The 18,468-nt window shown below is 45.6% G+C and overlaps 1 protein-coding gene and 10 non-coding genes across 11 annotated transcripts; all 11 read left to right on the top strand.

Moving 5' to 3' along the window:
* Positions 1–6,195: 6,195 nt before the first annotated feature.
* TRNAG-UCC (transfer RNA glycine (anticodon UCC)) lies at positions 6,196–6,267 on the top strand. The gene has a single exon. It is a non-coding gene; the product is annotated as a tRNA-Gly (tRNA).
* A 111-nt stretch (positions 6,268–6,378) lies between these two features.
* On the top strand, positions 6,379–6,450 carry TRNAG-UCC (transfer RNA glycine (anticodon UCC)). The gene has a single exon. It is a non-coding gene; the product is annotated as a tRNA-Gly (tRNA).
* A 109-nt stretch (positions 6,451–6,559) lies between these two features.
* Positions 6,560–6,631, top strand: TRNAG-UCC (transfer RNA glycine (anticodon UCC)). The gene has a single exon. It is a non-coding gene; the product is annotated as a tRNA-Gly (tRNA).
* A 111-nt stretch (positions 6,632–6,742) lies between these two features.
* Positions 6,743–6,814, top strand: TRNAG-UCC (transfer RNA glycine (anticodon UCC)). Its single transcript has one exon. It is a non-coding gene; the product is annotated as a tRNA-Gly (tRNA).
* A 109-nt stretch (positions 6,815–6,923) lies between these two features.
* Positions 6,924–6,995, top strand: TRNAG-UCC (transfer RNA glycine (anticodon UCC)). Its single transcript has one exon. It is a non-coding gene; the product is annotated as a tRNA-Gly (tRNA).
* Positions 6,996–7,104: 109 nt separating this feature from the next.
* On the top strand, positions 7,105–7,176 carry TRNAG-UCC (transfer RNA glycine (anticodon UCC)). The gene has a single exon. It is a non-coding gene; the product is annotated as a tRNA-Gly (tRNA).
* A 109-nt stretch (positions 7,177–7,285) lies between these two features.
* TRNAG-UCC (transfer RNA glycine (anticodon UCC)) lies at positions 7,286–7,357 on the top strand. Its single transcript has one exon. It is a non-coding gene; the product is annotated as a tRNA-Gly (tRNA).
* Positions 7,358–7,466: 109 nt separating this feature from the next.
* On the top strand, positions 7,467–7,538 carry TRNAG-UCC (transfer RNA glycine (anticodon UCC)). Its single transcript has one exon. It is a non-coding gene; the product is annotated as a tRNA-Gly (tRNA).
* Positions 7,539–7,662: 124 nt separating this feature from the next.
* On the top strand, positions 7,663–8,562 carry LOC146174082 (uncharacterized). The gene has a single exon (XM_084585324.1). The coding sequence runs from the start codon at positions 7,705–7,707 to the stop codon at positions 8,560–8,562; it is 858 nt and encodes a 285-aa protein (XP_084441450.1). The 5' UTR covers positions 7,663–7,704.
* Positions 8,563–12,645: 4,083 nt separating this feature from the next.
* On the top strand, positions 12,646–12,717 carry TRNAG-UCC (transfer RNA glycine (anticodon UCC)). The gene has a single exon. It is a non-coding gene; the product is annotated as a tRNA-Gly (tRNA).
* A 1,814-nt stretch (positions 12,718–14,531) lies between these two features.
* TRNAG-UCC (transfer RNA glycine (anticodon UCC)) lies at positions 14,532–14,603 on the top strand. The gene has a single exon. It is a non-coding gene; the product is annotated as a tRNA-Gly (tRNA).
* The last annotated feature ends 3,865 nt before the right edge of the window (positions 14,604–18,468 follow it).

The raw sequence follows: 18,468 nt of genomic DNA, 5'->3' as shown, positions 1-18,468 counted from the left end.
AAATACTTCAGAGGCATTTGTTCTGTTTCATTATATTTGGTATGAGCCTCACATGCTAAAATTCCCTTGGAAGTTTTTAGCAAGCGGTCCCGTGAACTTTGCATCATTCTTTAGGCATTATTCTACGTCCGGTGATAAAGAATCCATGATGACGTAATATACTTTCAAAGAGAAATATAATGTATCTAAAATGTTCAAGTTATTAGGCGCACTATATATTTACTTTGGTGGCATTCATAATAACTAACATTATGTTTTGTTTTGTTTTTCAAACTAATCATCGATTGTTGCTTTTCTTTTATGCATAATCTCTTTTGTGTTCGCGCATTGCGCTTAGGAAAGTTCATGAATTTGCTCAAGACGTATTTTCGTCGTTGCGTTAGTGAGCCTCCTGACAGCATAAAATAGTTAACATTTGAGCTGGTGGCGTCAATGTATTTTGTGACGCGCCTCAATGAATAAAGCTATAGTAGGCAGGGAGGGGCGAGACACTGAGCGGCAATATGGCGTGACAATAAAATTGGCGCCTGGAGTGTAGACCACAGGGATAGGCTTTCTATCGTCTTGCGTCCCTTCAGAGCGCAGGTTTCTGAATTTTTCTTGTGATTTATGCATTATAATGACGAGAGGATCGTTTCTCTCTTGGCTATCAATCGAACGCAGTATGCATTCGGAGCATAAATAGACCATAGGCTTTCTAAAACCGAAACTTGGGGCCGGATCTTAGATAATGAAGTAAACTTAACCTGTGACAGTGGAATAGTAGGGATTATTAGTTTCTGATGTGTGCACGAGCATGCCGGCAGCGCTTATTGTCGCCGTCTATCTCGCCGCGCAATTCCTGCCTCGTCGTGTTTGGGCTTTGTATTGGCATTTAAGAACTTCGCTTCCTCCACACAGTGTATGACGACAAAGACGAATGTAAAAGTTTCAAAATTCAGCTGGTAGCAGCAATCATTAAACTTTTCTTAACGATACACTCGACAAAACAACTGCCTTTTTTTATCACGATGAGCCGAAAGAATGTTTGCAGGTCCATGGAGCCTCGATGGGAGTTAGAGCCAACGCTGAATATAATATCAGTGAAAGCTACTGAGATACATCCAAACCTGGCACCCTTGTAGGCACACTTTATTTAGCGTCATTAGGAGGAGCTGCTCGATAACCTCAGCACATGAAACAACAAAAACGTGTCACCGCTTGTAAATATTTAGGATCGATAATGCTGCTACCGTAAGTTAGAATGCGCTACTGAATGTTTGCGGGGTGCAGATTCAGAAAGGATATTGAGAACTGCTTCTCGCCCTATTCACTTGCTAATAATTCAAGTTAATGGACGTGCACGTGCGCCACAATTGTTGCTTGGAAACAATGCAGCGAAACTGCATGCGTTGTTACTAGACACTTGGAGAGAGGAAAACCAACCCTTCACTATACTCATATATACGCCTTAAATCACAATTTTCTGACCGCTCACTTTAAATCTAAATAGCTGACACGCAAGATACCGCAGTAACGGCTCCTGCGCCACATCCCTGATAAGTCGCTCAGTGCTGTCCAGATCACGTTCGCCCATCACACGCGCCGAAAGCGCACGAAATCATGCCATTGCCATCTTTCAGGCTTTCTGATAGCCGTTGAATCACAATACATTGTCTAATATGAAAGTTTTAAAGCAGTATATACGCCGCACACTTTTACTTCGGCTTCCGATAATGAAGGATTGCGACTGCTTTGTGAGTTTTCGCTCGTGCTATTATTTCGGCTTGTTCCTTTCTCTTTATTTTTTTACCGGCCGCTGTAGACAATGTGCAAGGAGGGTGTCGAAAGAGTTCTCGCTGTAGAATTTTCCCACAACGGCTTTTGTTTTTTACCATCGAATCCTCCCTGTAAAGGAAACGAGGGCTTTGTGGAGGCGTTTGTTGTTCAATCGTCGCGTTGCCACGTCCTCCCATAAATAAAACGCGCTCTTTCCAGCATCGCCGCTTCGGCACTCGTTGGTACATATAGCGAAGACGAACCAAAGAAGGAGGAAGCTGCAGTTGCTGTGCTCTATACTGAGTGGAATGTACCCGCACATATATTGTGAGCCACCGCTCTATTTATGGCGTGTTTTCACACTTCCTAGTATTCGACATCCGAAGACTTTGCGACGCTTCTGCGCCTCGAGTCTTATAGAGCTGCTGATTTACGGGCGCCAACAAAATCGGCTTTATTGTTGTTGTTTTTTTATTCTGGTCCACTCCATACTTCGCGCAAAGTCTCACAGCCCGTGTTTTCGCGAAGATGTCTGAGTGTCGTTGGGTTGCCTGAGATCCTTCTGGTAACCGTCACACAGAGATGAATGTCGTCGCTTTTGAGAACAGAGACTCATCTGTATCACGTTTTACTAACCTCTTGCGGCTTCAAGAAAGATCGTCAAAATTAAAAAGAAAATTCCTTTTCATATATAGTACGTACACCAGCCCAGCCTCCCATAGAAGTTTATTTATCGTTGCCGCAATGGCAGTACTCATTCCCTGTTTTGTGTTACGGGCAGCTGTCAGCGATTTGTCCTTACGTTCTCACGAACGGAAGAAACTTATCTGCTTGCGCTGCTGGTACCCAGAGCATGCTGTTGTTGTTGTGATGGTTTCTCCTTTTTATATACAGATCAGGTGTACTCCGTGCGATCACTTTGGGACAACGCGTGTCATTTTTCGCCTGCGAGTTCGCACCTAAATTTTAATGTCCGCATCTCTACTGCGTACGCTAGCGTTGTCCCTGTGTCCCGTTTCGCCTACTAACCAGCAAATGGCACAAGATACAGGTGCGTAACAGTGATATCGAACATTAATTTTCCCATCGAGAAACGAATAACTAGAACCAGAACAAAATTCTCAGGGAAACATACTACTACATATACGCAATACAGAAACTTAGAACCACAAAGGCTGATGTTTGTAAGTTATTTATTGATTTACAGCTCATTGTGCAGCGTTGTGCAATACACTTTTACCTCTGTCGTCGAGGAAGTTGATTGTTACCACAAAGTGGTGGTCACTCATTCCCATATCGACCTATATTAGCCATCGTTCGTTCGGAATACAATGAGTGGAACATCCTATTCTTGTGCCTTGCCTAAATAAAGGATTCAAGCACCATTAAATTTGGACGTTTAAAACTTAAAAGATTAGCTGATTAGTTTCCCACTGTGGCATTGCATTTAATAGACTTGGTAATCTGCTAACAACGGTAAAATACTTTTCTCTCTTACTTTTTTCGTCTGTGGACACTGGTAGAAATCTTTTATTGATCAAATACGGATTATCTCTCAAACACAGGTACATGGTCTATTATACCCTCATTTTTTTAAATAGCAGCTTAAGTATGAACCAGAAAATATTCGCTATAATTTTCAGCAATCTTAGCTTGCCGACCCCTGCTCCGCAGTGCATGTATTCTTGTTGTTTTGCCCTGGGTGAGAATTACCGCCAGTTTGTTTATTTTATTCAATTTATCCGTAAAGGTCTTCCAAATGAGGGTAGTTGTAGCGTAGAATCGCAAAATAAGACCGCTGGAATTCTTTTAAACCCTGCAAACAGAAAACAAGTGCATGAAATGCCTTTCCACTTCCTACCACCTACCAGAACAAGCATGAATGCATGTTTCATGCTTTATGTGGTTTGTGGGCCTTAGCGTCTCAAAGCAACTAAGGCTATAAGAGCCGCCCTAGTGGAGGGCGCCGGAAATTTTGACCACCTGGGGTTCTTTACCGACCACCTAAATCGCTCAGCACACGGGCACCTTGCTTTTCGCTTCCATCGAAAGTGGCCTCCACGGCAGGGTTATTTAGAAAATCAAGTTGGACAATTGGCAAGCGTGCTCAGCCCTCATGCTAATGCATTCTGTTCGGTGGTAGCAACAACGATGGTCGCACACAAAACAAAGTCAAAACTCTGACGACAGAGAGACGAGACTTTAGAGCGGTCTGGCACCAACGCCCAACATAGAACGAACTGAAACAAAAGCTATAATTTTGTTTGTGTCGCATTCACCAAATGCAAATCAAGAACCACTACTCTATGAGACAACCACAATTGAGGCACTGGCTTGATTTTCTATACACGCTATTTTCATGTGAAATCTGCATAAGTATTCGCTGGAAAGGAAACGCAGTCATCGGCTTCAAACAGCACGCAATTTAACGTCAACACAATTGCTGAGCTCGGGAAGAAAGCTCTGGGACCAGAATGAATAGAGAAAATAGTAAAATAACTACGGTACATCATATAAGACAAAGCAAGCCGTTATATCTGAATACAAGCCTCTGAGTCTCCTACATGGCCTACACTTTAGCCATTCTTTTTTATAAGCTCTGATCCGCACTGACTATATTAACAGTTTAGTCAGTGTAATGTGCAAGTAACATTTTCACTTTTCGCTGCCAAAAATGTGTTCTGTACACTAGTCCATACCAGCATCAAAGTTGGCTGCGCTGCGCTTGTGTCTGTGCTCCCAAATCCAACAAAGTTTCGCGAAGTACTGTTTGTAACGCTGCATATAACTAGAATACTCAGCTTAGAATTTCAAGCTGAGAAGATCTGACATGTTTCGCATATAAAACGCGGCTCTTGAACGCGTTTGTTTTCTTTAACACTCGCTGACCTAATGTGCACAACTTGGGATCATTAGTTTTTGAAGCTTCATTTCTTCCACCCTTCGCACTTTCTTCAATCCGCCTTGCCCGAGCAACGCTCTGGAGCCTCCCTTGTGAATGTATGTGCTATGGATCTTCCTCCTTCGTTCCTCGTTCACTTTTATTCCTGTTTATTGCTTGAGTGCGAGAAAGCTCCTCGCATTCATGACAGATCATTCATCATAGCTTATGCTTCTGTTTTAAAAAATGACGCCAGGCTGCCTTGCGTCAATGTTTTCCCGGCAAGCCTAAAAGAATGCGCAGGCTTCTCGGAAACATCGAAACTTGTTACTTTTCACGCTCTCTGTATTCAAAATGTAAGCAGATAAAATTAATACTTCGCTTGCATAAGGCCGAATTCATTCATGAGGCCGCCACATTTAGCTTGCAAAAGAGATGTAACGTATTATTTGATTTAAACATAAAAATGGTCATCTGAATGCCCTAGATATGGGGAAGAGCTTCTACAGCCGATGTTACACACGATAGATGGCGTCTTTGAAGTTCTTTTAATGTGAACCAGCTGAAAAGGAGGCACAGAGTTGGCGATAAAGCCGCTCGACTTTTCACTTAATTTGGAAATTTCTTTTTACAAATGACTAGGCCTGCGATCAACATGTCGAATAATAAACGATAAGAACCCAAACAAGTTTCAACACGGTTGCTTAGGGGCCTCGCACACCAGAAAAATTCCACGTCGGCGATATGTGGCGTTGCCGTCGAAAATATATCGAAACTGGAAAAGTAGGATCACGACTCTTCTTTTTATAACTAGAGAGGAAGCATCCTACTTATTGAATCTAGATCACGGTTTCTTGGAAAATGTAGCTACAAAAAAAATTTTTAACCAAGAGGAATATACATGTGTCACGAATGGCGAAACCTCAGAAATAATCGAACGCATTGGAAAGGTGCAGCGCGAAGACAGACCAGATGAAAAGAAAAGGACACCAAGACGTGTGCTGGCTCGCAACTAAATTTTATCGGAAAGAAGCTCATCCTTATACAAGTCTTTCAAGTGATAACAAGAAGCCTGTAGCACTTCCGCGAAGCACATTGCAAGAGGTCAAAACATATCACAAGTCAGAATCAGTGGATGATATGATTCTAAAGGCGTTTTCCTCCCCTCACACTTGAAAATTAAGGACAAGATTATGAATTATCAAGGAACGACACATCTTTATCTACTAATATTACCGAAGGCTGGATTATACATTACGACTGTCTTGTTTTGGATCAGGGATCAAGTAGGCCTCCATCAGCTCTCTTGTTGTTCTATCCCGGCCGGTGTCGAAATAAAATCTTAGTGTTCGCAACTAAAGGGCGGCAATTCTTTTTTTCTTTTCTTTTTATCTTTTTCACAGTTGCGACAGTGATCCTACAAATCGGAGTAGTTAGTATCAGAGAGGGATCACATCACAGAGGTCACATCACAGCAGGACTTGCAGTCGAGATCGCACATCTGGTCTGAATAGGCATAGCGCAAAAGCCAACGTCAAATGCGGCGTCTCCGTCCGGCGTCGGTGGTATAGTGGTTAGCATAGCTGCCTTCCAAGCAGTTGACCCGGGTTCGATTCCCGGCCGACGCAGCATTTTTATTTTTTTTTGTCACATCATAGCAGAACTTGCAGCCCACATCACACAGCTCGTCTGAATGGTCAAAGCAGAAAAGCCAATGTCAAATGCAGCTATTCCGTCCGGCGTCGGTGGTATAGTGGTTAGCATAGCTGCCTTCCAAGCAGTTGACCCGGGTTCGATTTCCGGCCGACGCAGCATTTTTATTTTTTTGTCACATCATAGCAGAACTTGCAGCCCACATCACACAGCTGGTCTGAATGGTCAAAGCAGAAAAGCCAATGTCAAATGCAGCTATTCCGTCCGGCGTCGGTGGTATAGTGGTTAGCATAGCTGCCTTCCAAGCAGTTGACCCGGGTTCGATTCCCGGCCGACGCAGCATTTTTATTTTTTTTTGTCACATCATAGCAGAACTTGCAGCCCACATCACACAGCTCGTCTGAATGGTCAAAGCAGAAAAGCCAATGTCAAATGCAGCTATTCCGTCCGGCGTCGGTGGTATAGTGGTTAGCATAGCTGCCTTCCAAGCAGTTGACCCGGGTTCGATTTCCGGCCGACGCAGCATTTTTATTTTTTTGTCACATCATAGCAGAACTTGCAGCCCACATCACACAGCTGGTCTGAATGGTCAAAGCAGAAAAGCCAATGTCAAATGCAGCTATTCCGTCCGGCGTCGGTGGTATAGTGGTTAGCATAGCTGCCTTCCAAGCAGTTGACCCGGGTTCGATTCCCGGCCGACGCAGCATTTTTATTTTTTTGTCACATCATAGCAGAACTTGCAGCCCACATCACACAGCTGGTCTGAATGGTCAAAGCAGAAAAGCCAATGTCAAATGCAGCTATTCCGTCCGGCGTCGGTGGTATAGTGGTTAGCATAGCTGCCTTCCAAGCAGTTGACCCGGGTTCGATTCCCGGCCGACGCAGCATTTTTATTTTTTTGTCACATCATAGCAGAACTTGCAGCCCACATCACACAGCTGGTCTGAATGGTCAAAGCAGAAAAGCCAATGTCAAATGCAGCTATTCCGTCCGGCGTCGGTGGTATAGTGGTTAGCATAGCTGCCTTCCAAGCAGTTGACCCGGGTTCGATTTCCGGCCGACGCAGCATTTTTATTTTTTTTTCACATCATAGCAGAACTTGCAGCCCACATCACACAGCTGGTCTGAATGGTCAAAGCAGAAAAGCCAATGTCAAATGCAGCTATTCCGTCCGGCGTCGGTGGTATAGTGGTTAGCATAGCTGCCTTCCAAGCAGTTGACCCGGGTTCGATTCCCGGCCGACGCAGCATTTTTATTTTTTTGTCACATCATAGCAGAACTTGCAGCCCACATCACACAGCTGGTCTGAATGGTCAAAGCAGAAAAGCCAATGTCAAATGCAGCTATTCCGTCCGGCGTCGGTGGTATAGTGGATTCTACTTCCGGCCGCCGAGGCGAACGGACGTGCCATCATGTGCTCCGACGGAGCGGTAACAGCGGCCCAGCTGGGTCGCGGAAACAGGATTGCGGACTTACCGGACCAGGATTATCAAGTCATTTTGCCTCAACTGCCATCAGGTCGGAATGTTTTAAATACTGTTTTTCTGCATGCCGATGTGAGATGTCGGCCGTATCGCGTGGAAGACTTCCGCGATGCGTTGGATAGTCTGGATATGCTCCCCGAGGTGATTGCCTTGGGGGCGTACCAGATGAATCACGTCTGGGCGCTTACATTCAAGAGCGGAGACGGGATGAAGAAAATGTTGGCCCTGCGTGATTTCAAGGTGAAGGAACGACGATGCGTCATCATCGACCCAATGAACCAGGACGTGAGGCTGAAGTTGCACTGGCTTGTCTACGGTGTCCATGACGACGACGTGCGATCTGCCCTGGCACCTTTTGGGAAGGTAACGGACATTTCGAAAGAAAAGTGGCGTGTCAGTGGCGTTGCGGACAAAGCATCAACGACAAGAGTAATTGGGCTCAAGCTGAAATCCGGTGTTTCGGTGGATGACCTCCCGCACCAGCTCCGCGTAGCAGGCGAGTTGGCTCTGGTTGTAGTGCCGGGCAGAGCTCCGCTTTGTCTCCGGTGCCGGACTGCGGGGCACATTAGACGCGAGTGTCGTGTTCCTCGTTGCACCCGATGCAGGCGCTTTGGTCATCGGGAGGACATGTGCGTTAAAACTTACGCGAGTGTTACTGGACCACTGCAACAAGAGGACGCTTCAGACCTCATTATGGATGAAGCCGACGCCGAGGAAGCAGCGAAAGGGCGGCTAGAAGTGTCCACGCGATGCCCTAACGCGTCTTGCGTCTTCCGAAAATTCTGAAGGCTCCACGCAGGCCGCAAGCCGCGACACGAAAAGCCAGTCACTTGCTACACAAGTAAAGACGCCTTCGGAGGCTGCTGAGAAGTCCTCCGAGAGCACCTTGTCGGAGGGCCAGCCAGACGAACACACCCAGGACGGCATGCAGTCACCTGAAGTTACGAAGGCTGCGTCTAGTAGTGACCGAAGAGCAGCGTCAGCCGCAGGCAATGGAAGTCAGCGGGAGCCGATGGAATTAACTGTGAACTCAAAAAGAACGCACGGGGACAGCGTGGGAGCAGGAGACGGCCTTGACTACACTAACAACGAGGGACCGCCCCCCAAAGCCGTCATGCCACGGCGACCTAGCTTCAGACCGAAGCCAAACATCTCCCTCGACCGGAATACGGTCGGGACACCGCCCTCGTAGCAAAGAGCGATTGTGAAGTTTGTGCACAAGGAACTGGACAAACCCTTCAAGGTGCTTCGACCGAAAAGCAAGGCCTCTTCGCAGTGGCTACGGGCTCAACCAAAAAAGCAAGTGCACATGCTCAACTGCTTCCCAGACTGCCGTGGTAAGCGCTGTGCGGTCCTTTTGTTTTGCAATTAAATGGCAGTAAACCTCCAGTCTGCGTTACGTATAGCCACCTTAAACGTTCGCGGAATGACAGCGAGGCGGCGGCAATATCAAGTTAGTCGGCTATTTCTTGAAAACGAATTGGACTTGGTCGCTATACAAGAAACGAAGGTAGAAAGTGAAGAACAAACGGACCGCATGGTGCAACCATTCAGAGATAGGTACAATGTATGTGTGTGTCATGCTGTTGGCAATTCGGCAGGATGTGTTATTTTTATTCGCAACAGTCCGGGCATTGTCGAGGAGGCAGTCACAGTGTGCCCTTCTGGACGCCTGATTGTTGTTGACTTTTCCTTCTGTAATTTGAAATGGCGTATGATATGCGTCTATGCACCTAATAATGAAGGGGAGCGTAGGTTGTTCTTCGAGCAGTTCGAACAGCATTTGAAGGGTGAAAGATGTGTTGTTATGGTGGGTGACTTCAATTGTGTATGTATGCCTAAAGATCGCGTAAAACTTCATCCTGTGAAAGACCCTAGCGCGCACACTTATTAAGGACGTTAACCGCAGAGTATCATCTAGAAGACGTTGGTTGGCTTTTATCACCTAGTGGACAACGCCAGTACACCCATTTCCAAAGAGAAAGCCATGCGAAGCTAGATCGTGCATACCTTTCCCTAGAACTCGTGCCTCTGTGCCGAAGTTATGAAGTTAAGCACGTGTCTTTTACAGATCACAGCCTAGTAGTTTTTTGCATAGGAGCAAAGGAAAATAAATCTAAATTTAACTGGGAGCTTTGGAAATTTAATTCTAAACTTTTGGATGATGAGAGCTATGTGAACGAAGTAAAGAAAATGTTCAACGCACTGTTTGCGACCAAATCAGGGGACTGGATGAGTGAGTGGGAAAATTTTAAGAACAATATAAAAATGAAAGCAATAGAAAGAGCAACCATTTTACGACATGTCAGTAAAGAGAATGAGTAAGATCTGCACTGTCAACTCAACTTGTTGCTGAACCTAGATAGCGGGACGCCTGGATTGTGGTCGAAGCAGATAAAAGAAGTTAAGAATAAACTTGAGCTTATCGATGAAGAAAGATATAGGGGAGCTATTGTGTGAGCACGAGCAGAGCGATTATGGGTTGGCGAGACACCGAACAAGCGCTCACTCGGTGACGAGAAAAGATACGCGGAAAAAAACAAAATTCAAAAGATACTTCACCATAACGAAGTTGCAACAGAATGCGAGGTTATCAAAGAAGCGTTTGTAGAGTACTATAGTGAGCTACTTGGGCGGGCTAAGCAAAGGAAAGAACAATTCGAAAGTCAGTTTTTGCAGACCATGCCCAGGCTTGAGGATGAAGTTAAAGCCAGGCTTGAGCAACCAATCAGTGTACTTGAAATTGAGCAGACTATAGAAGAAATGAGCGCTGGAAAATCACCCGGTCCTGACGGATTAGGGGCTGCTTTTTACAAGAAATTCAAATCAGAAGCCAGCAGGGCATCGTACTGCGTAATAAAGGAAGCATATCATGTTAAACAAATGCCGCCATCTTTCAAAGCTTCACATATTGTCTTAATTCCTAAATCTGATGATGCAGTAAAACTTCTATCGGTGGGGTCCTATCGGCCTATAAGCCTCACAAATGTGGATTATAAATTGTTTATGAAAGTATTGGCAAGGAGGGTGCAAGGTGTCATTAAACAGTTGGTAGGTCCACACCAAACGTGCAGCATTAAGGGCCGCACTATCTGTACGAATTTACACACAGCAAGATGCGTTTTAGAGTGTTGCGATGCAGACGGAAGACATTTAGCAATGATACAGCTTGACTTGTCAAAAGCATTTGACAACTTTTCACATGACGTCCTTTTCACCATTTTAGAGCATGTAAATATCGGAAGTGTTATCGTAGATGGAGTCAAAATGGCATACGCTGGATGCTCTACCCGTATTATTGTAAATAAAAGTCTTACTGACGCAATAGCCGTGCGATCGTCAGTGAGGCAAGGATGTCCATTGTCCCCTCTTCTATTTGCCTTGTATCTAGAGCCCTTTTGTTTAAGCCTGATTAATAATGAAAGAATCCGTGGATTCAAGCTACAAGCATCCGAAGTGAAAGTACTTGCGTACGCGGATGATATTGCCATTTTCTGTGTGAACCGACAAAGCGTAAGTGAGGCAGTCGAGGTTGCTGGTGGTTTTTGCACCGCAACTGGCTGTGAGATTAACTGGGAGAAATCGGCTGGCTTTTGGCATGGTAACTGGAACGAAAGACCGGAAACGTTTGCAAACATGCGATGGACATCGTTGCCTACGAAGTATCTAGGTATGCCACTTGACAGCTATCAAGATAGCGAACAGTACTGGCGTCAAGAGACAAAGGGTCAGGGAAAAGACGCAAGGCTGTCAAGGCCGTAATTTGTCCATGGTTGCCCGCGCTACTGTCTGCAATCTTTTCTTGATATCCAAGGTGTGGTTCGTACTCCAATTTTTGTTCATGAAACACACAAATCTGCAAAAAATTCACAGAGTGTTCGCGGTTTTCATTTGGGGGGCAAGTTGGGAACGAACTAGTAGGACGAATTTGTTTCATTCTGTTTGTAATGGTGGATTAGGCCTGTCTCACCTGTTTCTAAGACAAATCGTGTCGCGATTTATTTTTCTGCGGGACCAGAAAGACTCATTTTTGCGCACAGTAATGCAAGTGCACTTAGGCAATGCCTTACCTGAATTTATTGTTTCATCATGCAATGACGGTGGACGCGCAGTAACTGGGTTTTGGCGAGAAGTTGTACTTGCATTCCAAAATCTTAAAGGCTCAATTTTCTCTTGAGTACTTAAGTTCAGTGCAAAGGAAAAAAACTGTACAGAGACCTACTGGATGCAATGTTGCCAACACCCAGGTACCGAACAGTATACTGTAGAGGCCCAGGAAATGATGTTTTAAAGAGAGTTAAAAAGATGAATATTAAGCCCAGCATTAAAACCTTCTTCTTTAAACTTCATACAGGGACGCTCCCAGTTAAGACTTGGTTAGAGGAAAAAGGAATATTCGTTCCATGGACAACTAACTGTATATTATGCAAGAAACCAGAAACAGTAGATCATGTATTTATTGATTGCTGGGATCCAGTCTTCTACTGGGACATCTTGCAAAGGACTCTAAAGAAAGACCTACCAATAACACCATACGAAATCCGTTTTCTACCAATTGAAAACGATGGAGACATTCCTTAGGACCTGATCATGGTTCTGGGGCTCCACAGCATATGGCGAACAAGGATGGCTGTTAGGCACGCCGATGTAAGCGTCCGTCCAGTCAGAGAGAATTTCATTGAAAGCATTATGTACTTACGAGATGTTTACCGTATATTGCCAGAACCTCCCGACTGGATTGGCGTCCTAGATGAACTTGTTCATTTTAAGAAGTTTTAAGCATTCACGCTGACCACGGAATGGTCACCGTGTTTTATCTGTATATATTTGCAGTGTATTTGTCAAAGCAGGCAATAAAGAAGAAAAAAAGCGTCGGTGGTATAGTGGTTAGCATAGCTGCCTTCCAAGCAGTTGACCCGGGTTCGATTCCCGGCCGACGCAGCGTTTTTACTTTTTTGTCACATCACAGCAGGAGTTGCAGTCCAGATCACACAGCTGGTCTGAATAGGCATAGCGTAAAAGCCAACGTCAAATGCGGCGTCTCCATCCGGCGTCGGTGGTATAGTACATTTACCCGGGAACAGTGCAACACTTGCATGACGTACCAGAGTTTGCCTAAAAAGAACACATTGCACACCGTCGCTCTTGCAAAAATTGATAAATATGCCCCCGTCCATCTATCTGCTTTTTCCTGTATTTCGTTCAGTTGTCCTTTCCAGTATGCATCACTGTCCCTGTAGCTGTTTAATGGAACTCCTAAGTATTTTGTGGGGGTTGTTACCCAGGGCACATTTGCAAAAAGCTCTGGGGTCGATGGCCAATTGCCATGCCAAAATCCCCGACACTTTGACCAGTTCACTTTGCTTCCGGTTGCCTTCCTGAAACTGTCGACACACAGCACTGCCTCGAGTATACTATGCTGATCCACAGCACAGACCGCTAGGTCATCCGCGTATGCGAGCAACTTGACTTCAGCTGCCTGCAACTTAAAACCTTTAACTGCCTCGTTTTGGATAATGTTCACACATAGTGTCTCAATGTAGATGGCAAACAAAAGTGGGCTGAGGGGGCAGCCCTGGCGTACCGAGCGTTGCACCTGAATGGGGGCCCCCAGACTCTTGTTAATGATTAATCTAGTAGTGCATCCACGGTACGCCATGGCCACGCCCTCCCTGATTACTGAACCTAGGTTCACGTGATCCAGAATACACAGGTAAATGTACAGAAGATACATCGTATTCTAGCTGTGTTTGTTTGGTCATCGAGCTGGGAGCGGTGCAAGCGGACGAACTTGTTTCGAAGTGTGAAAGACGGTGGTCTCGGGCTGGGACATCTATTTCTCCGCCAGGTTGTCAACAGGTTTTTCTTCTTCCGAGATGTTAGTGACCCTTTCTTAAGAACTGTGTGCCAACTAAGATTGAACCGTGCTTTGCCTGATTTTGTTGTGGGTACCAAGAGTTTACCAGGGAGAATCTTCGGTTATTTGAGAGAAGTGGCTGACAGCGTGAAATTTCTTACAGCGCGTTTTTCGACAGAATTCTTAAGTGAAGTGAAGCGGAAAAAGCTATACGGTGATCTGTGTGATGTTGTTTTTCCAGTGCCAGTGTACAGAGCCATTTACAATGGAGGCAACGGTGGGGACGTTTTGAAAAGAGTTAAAAGAATGCAAGTGCAGCCAGGAATAAAAACTTTCTTCTTCAAATTACATACAGAAACACTACCAGTTAAAAAGTTCTTAGAGGGGAAAGGTTTATTTTTACCATGGGGTACGCATTGCCTAATATGCAAAGTGCCCGAAACAATTGATCATGTATTTCTTCACTGCTGGGAGGGGCTGTATCTTTGGGATGTTTTACAAAGAACCATTAAAAAAGAGTTTCCGCTTCATCCGTACGGCATCAGATTTTTGGCCATTCAGAATGAGGATGGTTTCCCGTTGGACCAAGTAATGCTCTGGGGCCTCCATAGTATATGGCGCTCCAGGATGGCGGGTTATTACTGCGACCCAGACGCGCGACCGGCCCGCATGTACTTTAAGGAGAATGTGCACAGATTCGTGCAAGTGGTGAGATCACAATCATGTAACCCCGATTGGCTACCCAGGATGGAAAATTTGAGCCTGCTCAAAGAATTTAAACATGACAAGGCCTGTCAAGCAGCTCTTGGCAGGTTGCTGGTGTCAAGATTGAATGAAGTTTTTGTTTTTTGTGTGTGCAGTGTTTGTCAAAGTATGGCAATAAAGAAAAAAAAAAAAGGCGTCGGTGGTATAGTGGTTAGCATAGCTGCCTTCCAAGCAGTTGACCCGGGTTCGATTCCCGGCCGACGCAGCGTTTTTACTTTTTTGTCACATCACAGCAGGAGTTGCAGTCCAGATCACACGACTGGTCTGAATAGGCATAGCGTAAAAGCCAACGTCAAATGCGGCGTCTCCATCCGGCGTCGGTGGACGTTACTCAGGGAGCAGCTGGCGTCGGTGCCGGTATACTTCCCGGAAAGCGGCCGCGTGACCAGAAAGATACCGAGAGTGAGCAACTGGACGGCAGTGGCAGCGGGGAGCCGCCACCAAAAACAACCGGGAGGAGACGGCCGTCCGTCAAATCGCGGCCGAACCCGAACGTCCCGTCCGAGCCAAGGCAGGCGGTGAAACCGCCTCCATAATCCTTTGGCCTGTGTGGCCAGGTGGACTCAGTAAAGACGGTGCTGGCTGTGATCTGTACGGCGCCTGCGAAAGACTGGATTGGGGAACGCTGCATGGAGGCTTTATGCACTGTGAGTTTAGTGTTTTGTTACCCGCCACGAACTCTTATTAGCGGGGCTTTTGTTACTAAACATGGCGGTTAATCTCGATGTAACACTTCGTCTAGCATCTTTAAATGTCCGGGGTTTTGGAGCAAGAAGACGACAAAGTCAGCTGCGACGCCTAATTCTTGAAAATGACCTTGACCTAATCGCTATCCAAGAAACTAAGATTGAAAGCGAAGAGCTAACTGATCGTATGGCGTCGTCCTTTTCTTCTTTGTATGACGTATGCGTCTGCCATTCCGTCGGCGCGTCGGGTGGCTGCGTTTTATTTATTCGTAAAAGTTTGGGCATCAACGTTGCTTCCGTTGTGGCTTCCCAATGCGGTCGCCTTCTTGTTGTTGACTTTTCGTTTTCAAATTATAGTTATCGTGTTGTCTGTGTTTATGCTCCGAACGCGGTGAGCGAGCGCAGAACATTTTTCGAAAGTCTCGAAATGCATCTTAGGTGCGACAAGGTAGTAATATTGATAGGAGACTTCAACTGTGTTTGTTTCGCTCAGGACCGCGCAAAAAATTTGCCAGTGAGGGATAAAAGTGCTCAGCTGCTGCACTCTTTAATTAATGAGTGTAATCTCGAAGACGTTGGCTATTTGTTCTCTTACGACGCACACCCTAAATACACGCATTTTCAAAGGGATAGCCACGCCAGATTAGATCGAATTTATGTCTCTGTTGAACTGGCTTCATTGTGCACAGAGTATGACGTTAAGCCCGTAAGCTTCAGTGACCATGGCTTAGTAATTGGAACATTTGGCAGGAAACAGCGGAGGTCACGATTTAACTGGCACCTGTGGAAATTTAACGTGAAGCTTTTAGAGGACGACAGTTTTGTAAGAGAGACAACGAAAGAACTCGATAAATTACTTTCGACGCAGGCCGAAAGCTATATAGTTGAGTGGGAGGAGCTAAAGCAGAGAGTAAAGCTTTTAGCTATCAAAACTGCAAGCGCAATTCCATATGAGAAAAAAAGAAAACAGAAAGAAATGCACGAGGAGCTTGAGTTTTTGCTTAGCATGGATAGCGTCCAGCCGGGAAGATATGCACAAGAAATAAAAGCCTTGAAACGACAACTTGAAAACATTGACACTGAAAAGTATAAGGCAGCAGTGATAAGAGCAAGGTCGGAAAAATTTTGGGCGGGGGAGACGCCAACTAAGCGAGCGCTGTCAGATGAGAAACGGCACGCGTATCAAAAGGAAATACGGCAACTTGACAACCGAGGTGCTGTAACTAGTTACCCTGCTACTATCAAAAATACCTTTATAGAACACTACAATGAATTGCTTGGCCGTAAACGCGAAGTCAAAAATGGCTTTCAGGCAGAATTTTTGCGCCAAATGCCAAAGCTCGATGAGGATGTTAAAACGCGTCTAGAACGACCCATAAGTTTAACAGAAATAGAAAGTGCGATAGACGACCTTCCAATGAGAAAGTCGCCAGGACCTGACGGGCTTGGCGCTGCTTTCGACAAAGCATTTAAAGATAACACAGCCCAGATTTTGCTTAAAGTGCTAGATGAGTCATACAAACGTAAGCAGGTCCCACCTTCGTTTTCTACCTCGCACATTGTTTTGATTCCGAAGTATGACGAGCCAGGAAAACGCCTGTTGGTGGGTTCTTATCGGCCGATAAGCCTCACCAACGTGGATTACAAAATATACATGAAAGTGCTGGCGAAAAGGCTTCAAAGTGTAATACCGAGTCTGGTTGGGCCACACCAGACGTGCGGAATTAAAGGTCGAAGCATCGCAACTAATGTGCACGTGGTACGAACTGTTTTGGAGTGTTGTGACGCGATTGGATCTCTAGTGGCAATGATACAGCTGGATCTCGCCAAAGCATTCGATCGCGTTTCGCACGATGCCTTGTTCGAAGTATTGACACACTCAAACATAGGGCGCGTGATTGAGGAAGGTGTTCGAATGGTGTATGCGAACTGCACGACACGCATAATTGTGAATGGAGAGCTCACTGACAGCATTCGTGTGCTGTCGTCAGTGAGGCAAGGCTGCCCCCTGTCACCCCTACTGTTTGCGGCCTACCTCGAGCCTCTCTGCCGGTCTATCATAAACAATGAACGTATAACTGGTTTTATGCTGCAGTCAGCACAGGTCAAAATGCTGGCATATGCAGATGACATCGCTGTATTCTGTTCAAGCAGAGAAAGCATTCAAGAAGTTACTGCCCTTGTTGAAAAATTCTGCCGACAGACAGGCTGTGAAGTAAATTGGGAAAAAAGTGCCGGTTTCTGGCATGGAGACTGGGATGTTACGCCTGAATACTTTTCTCGTTTGCAATGGTCAAAATTGCCGACCCAGTATTTAGGCGTGCCGCTTGAATCGCACCGAGATCCCACCCCTTTCTGGGCTGGCCAAGCAGAGAGAGCGAGAGAGAAAGCTGATTCATGGCAGGGCAAGCCGTTGTCAATGTTCTCACGCGCTTATGTGTGCAATGTTTTCCTTGTGGCAAAGATATGGTACGTAATGAATGTGCTTTCGGCGACGCGTGTTAGCATTCAAAAAATTCATCGTGTCTTTGCCGTTTTCATGTGGGCATCAACATGGGAAAAGTGCAGCAGAACCAACCTCTTTCTTCCTGTTAAGGCGGGGGGCTTGGGCCTTGTGCATCTCTTTTTGCGACAGGTTGTCTCGCGTTTTTTTTTTCCTTCGTGATCAAAACGACAAATTCTTGAGGACGGTCATGCAAGTACGACTGTGTAAAATGATTCCAGAATACGTTGTCTGTTTTGGTGAGAATATGAGTGGCGCTTTAAAAGGGTACATGCGCTAAGTTGTCTTGTCTTTCAGAATGTTGCATGCGCGTTTTTCAATGGAATACTTGAGCAAAGTGTGTAAGAAGCTGTACAAAGATCTTCTGGATGTGATGATACCGTTGCCGATTTACCGTGCACCACACCGTGGAGGCCCCGGACAGGATGTCCTAAAGCGTGTGAAAAAGATGCCAGTTAGGCCTTCAGTTAAAACGTTCTTCTTTAAGCTACATTCCAACACATTACCTGTTAAAACCTGGTTACATGAAAGAGGCTTATTCGTTCCCTGGACAACAGACTGTCTCCTTTGCAAAAAACCAGAGACAATCGAGCACGTCTTTCTGGATTGCTGGGACCCAGTCTTTCACTGGGATGTTCTCCAGAGAACACTAAAGAAAGACCTTCCGTTAGATCCGTATGGCATACGGTTCCTTCCAGTCGAGAGTGAGGGTATTCCTTTGGATTTAGTCATCGTCTTGGGCCTCCACAGCCTGTGGAAAACAACGATGCAAGTGCAACATGCAGATGTCAATACGCGTTCTGTACGCGAGAACTTTATCGAGAGTGTGCTGCTCCTTAGAGAAACGTATCGGGTGCTTTCTGATCCACCTGACTGGATCA

The sequence above is a fragment of the Amblyomma maculatum genome, chromosome 11 (assembly GCF_055883805.1).
Source record: "Amblyomma maculatum isolate TAMU_Amacu chromosome 11, ASM5588380v1, whole genome shotgun sequence".
Classification (NCBI taxonomy): Eukaryota; Metazoa; Arthropoda; class Arachnida; order Ixodida; family Ixodidae; genus Amblyomma; species Amblyomma maculatum.
Note: the sequence above shows the minus strand (reverse complement) of the source record. Positions and strands in the feature narration are given on the sequence as shown.

Excerpts from the sequence above, each read along its gene's own strand:
- LOC146174082 (XM_084585324.1), top strand. The coding sequence starts at position 7,705 with ATGTGCTCCGACGGAGCGGTAACAGCGGCCCAGCTGGGTCGCGGAAAC.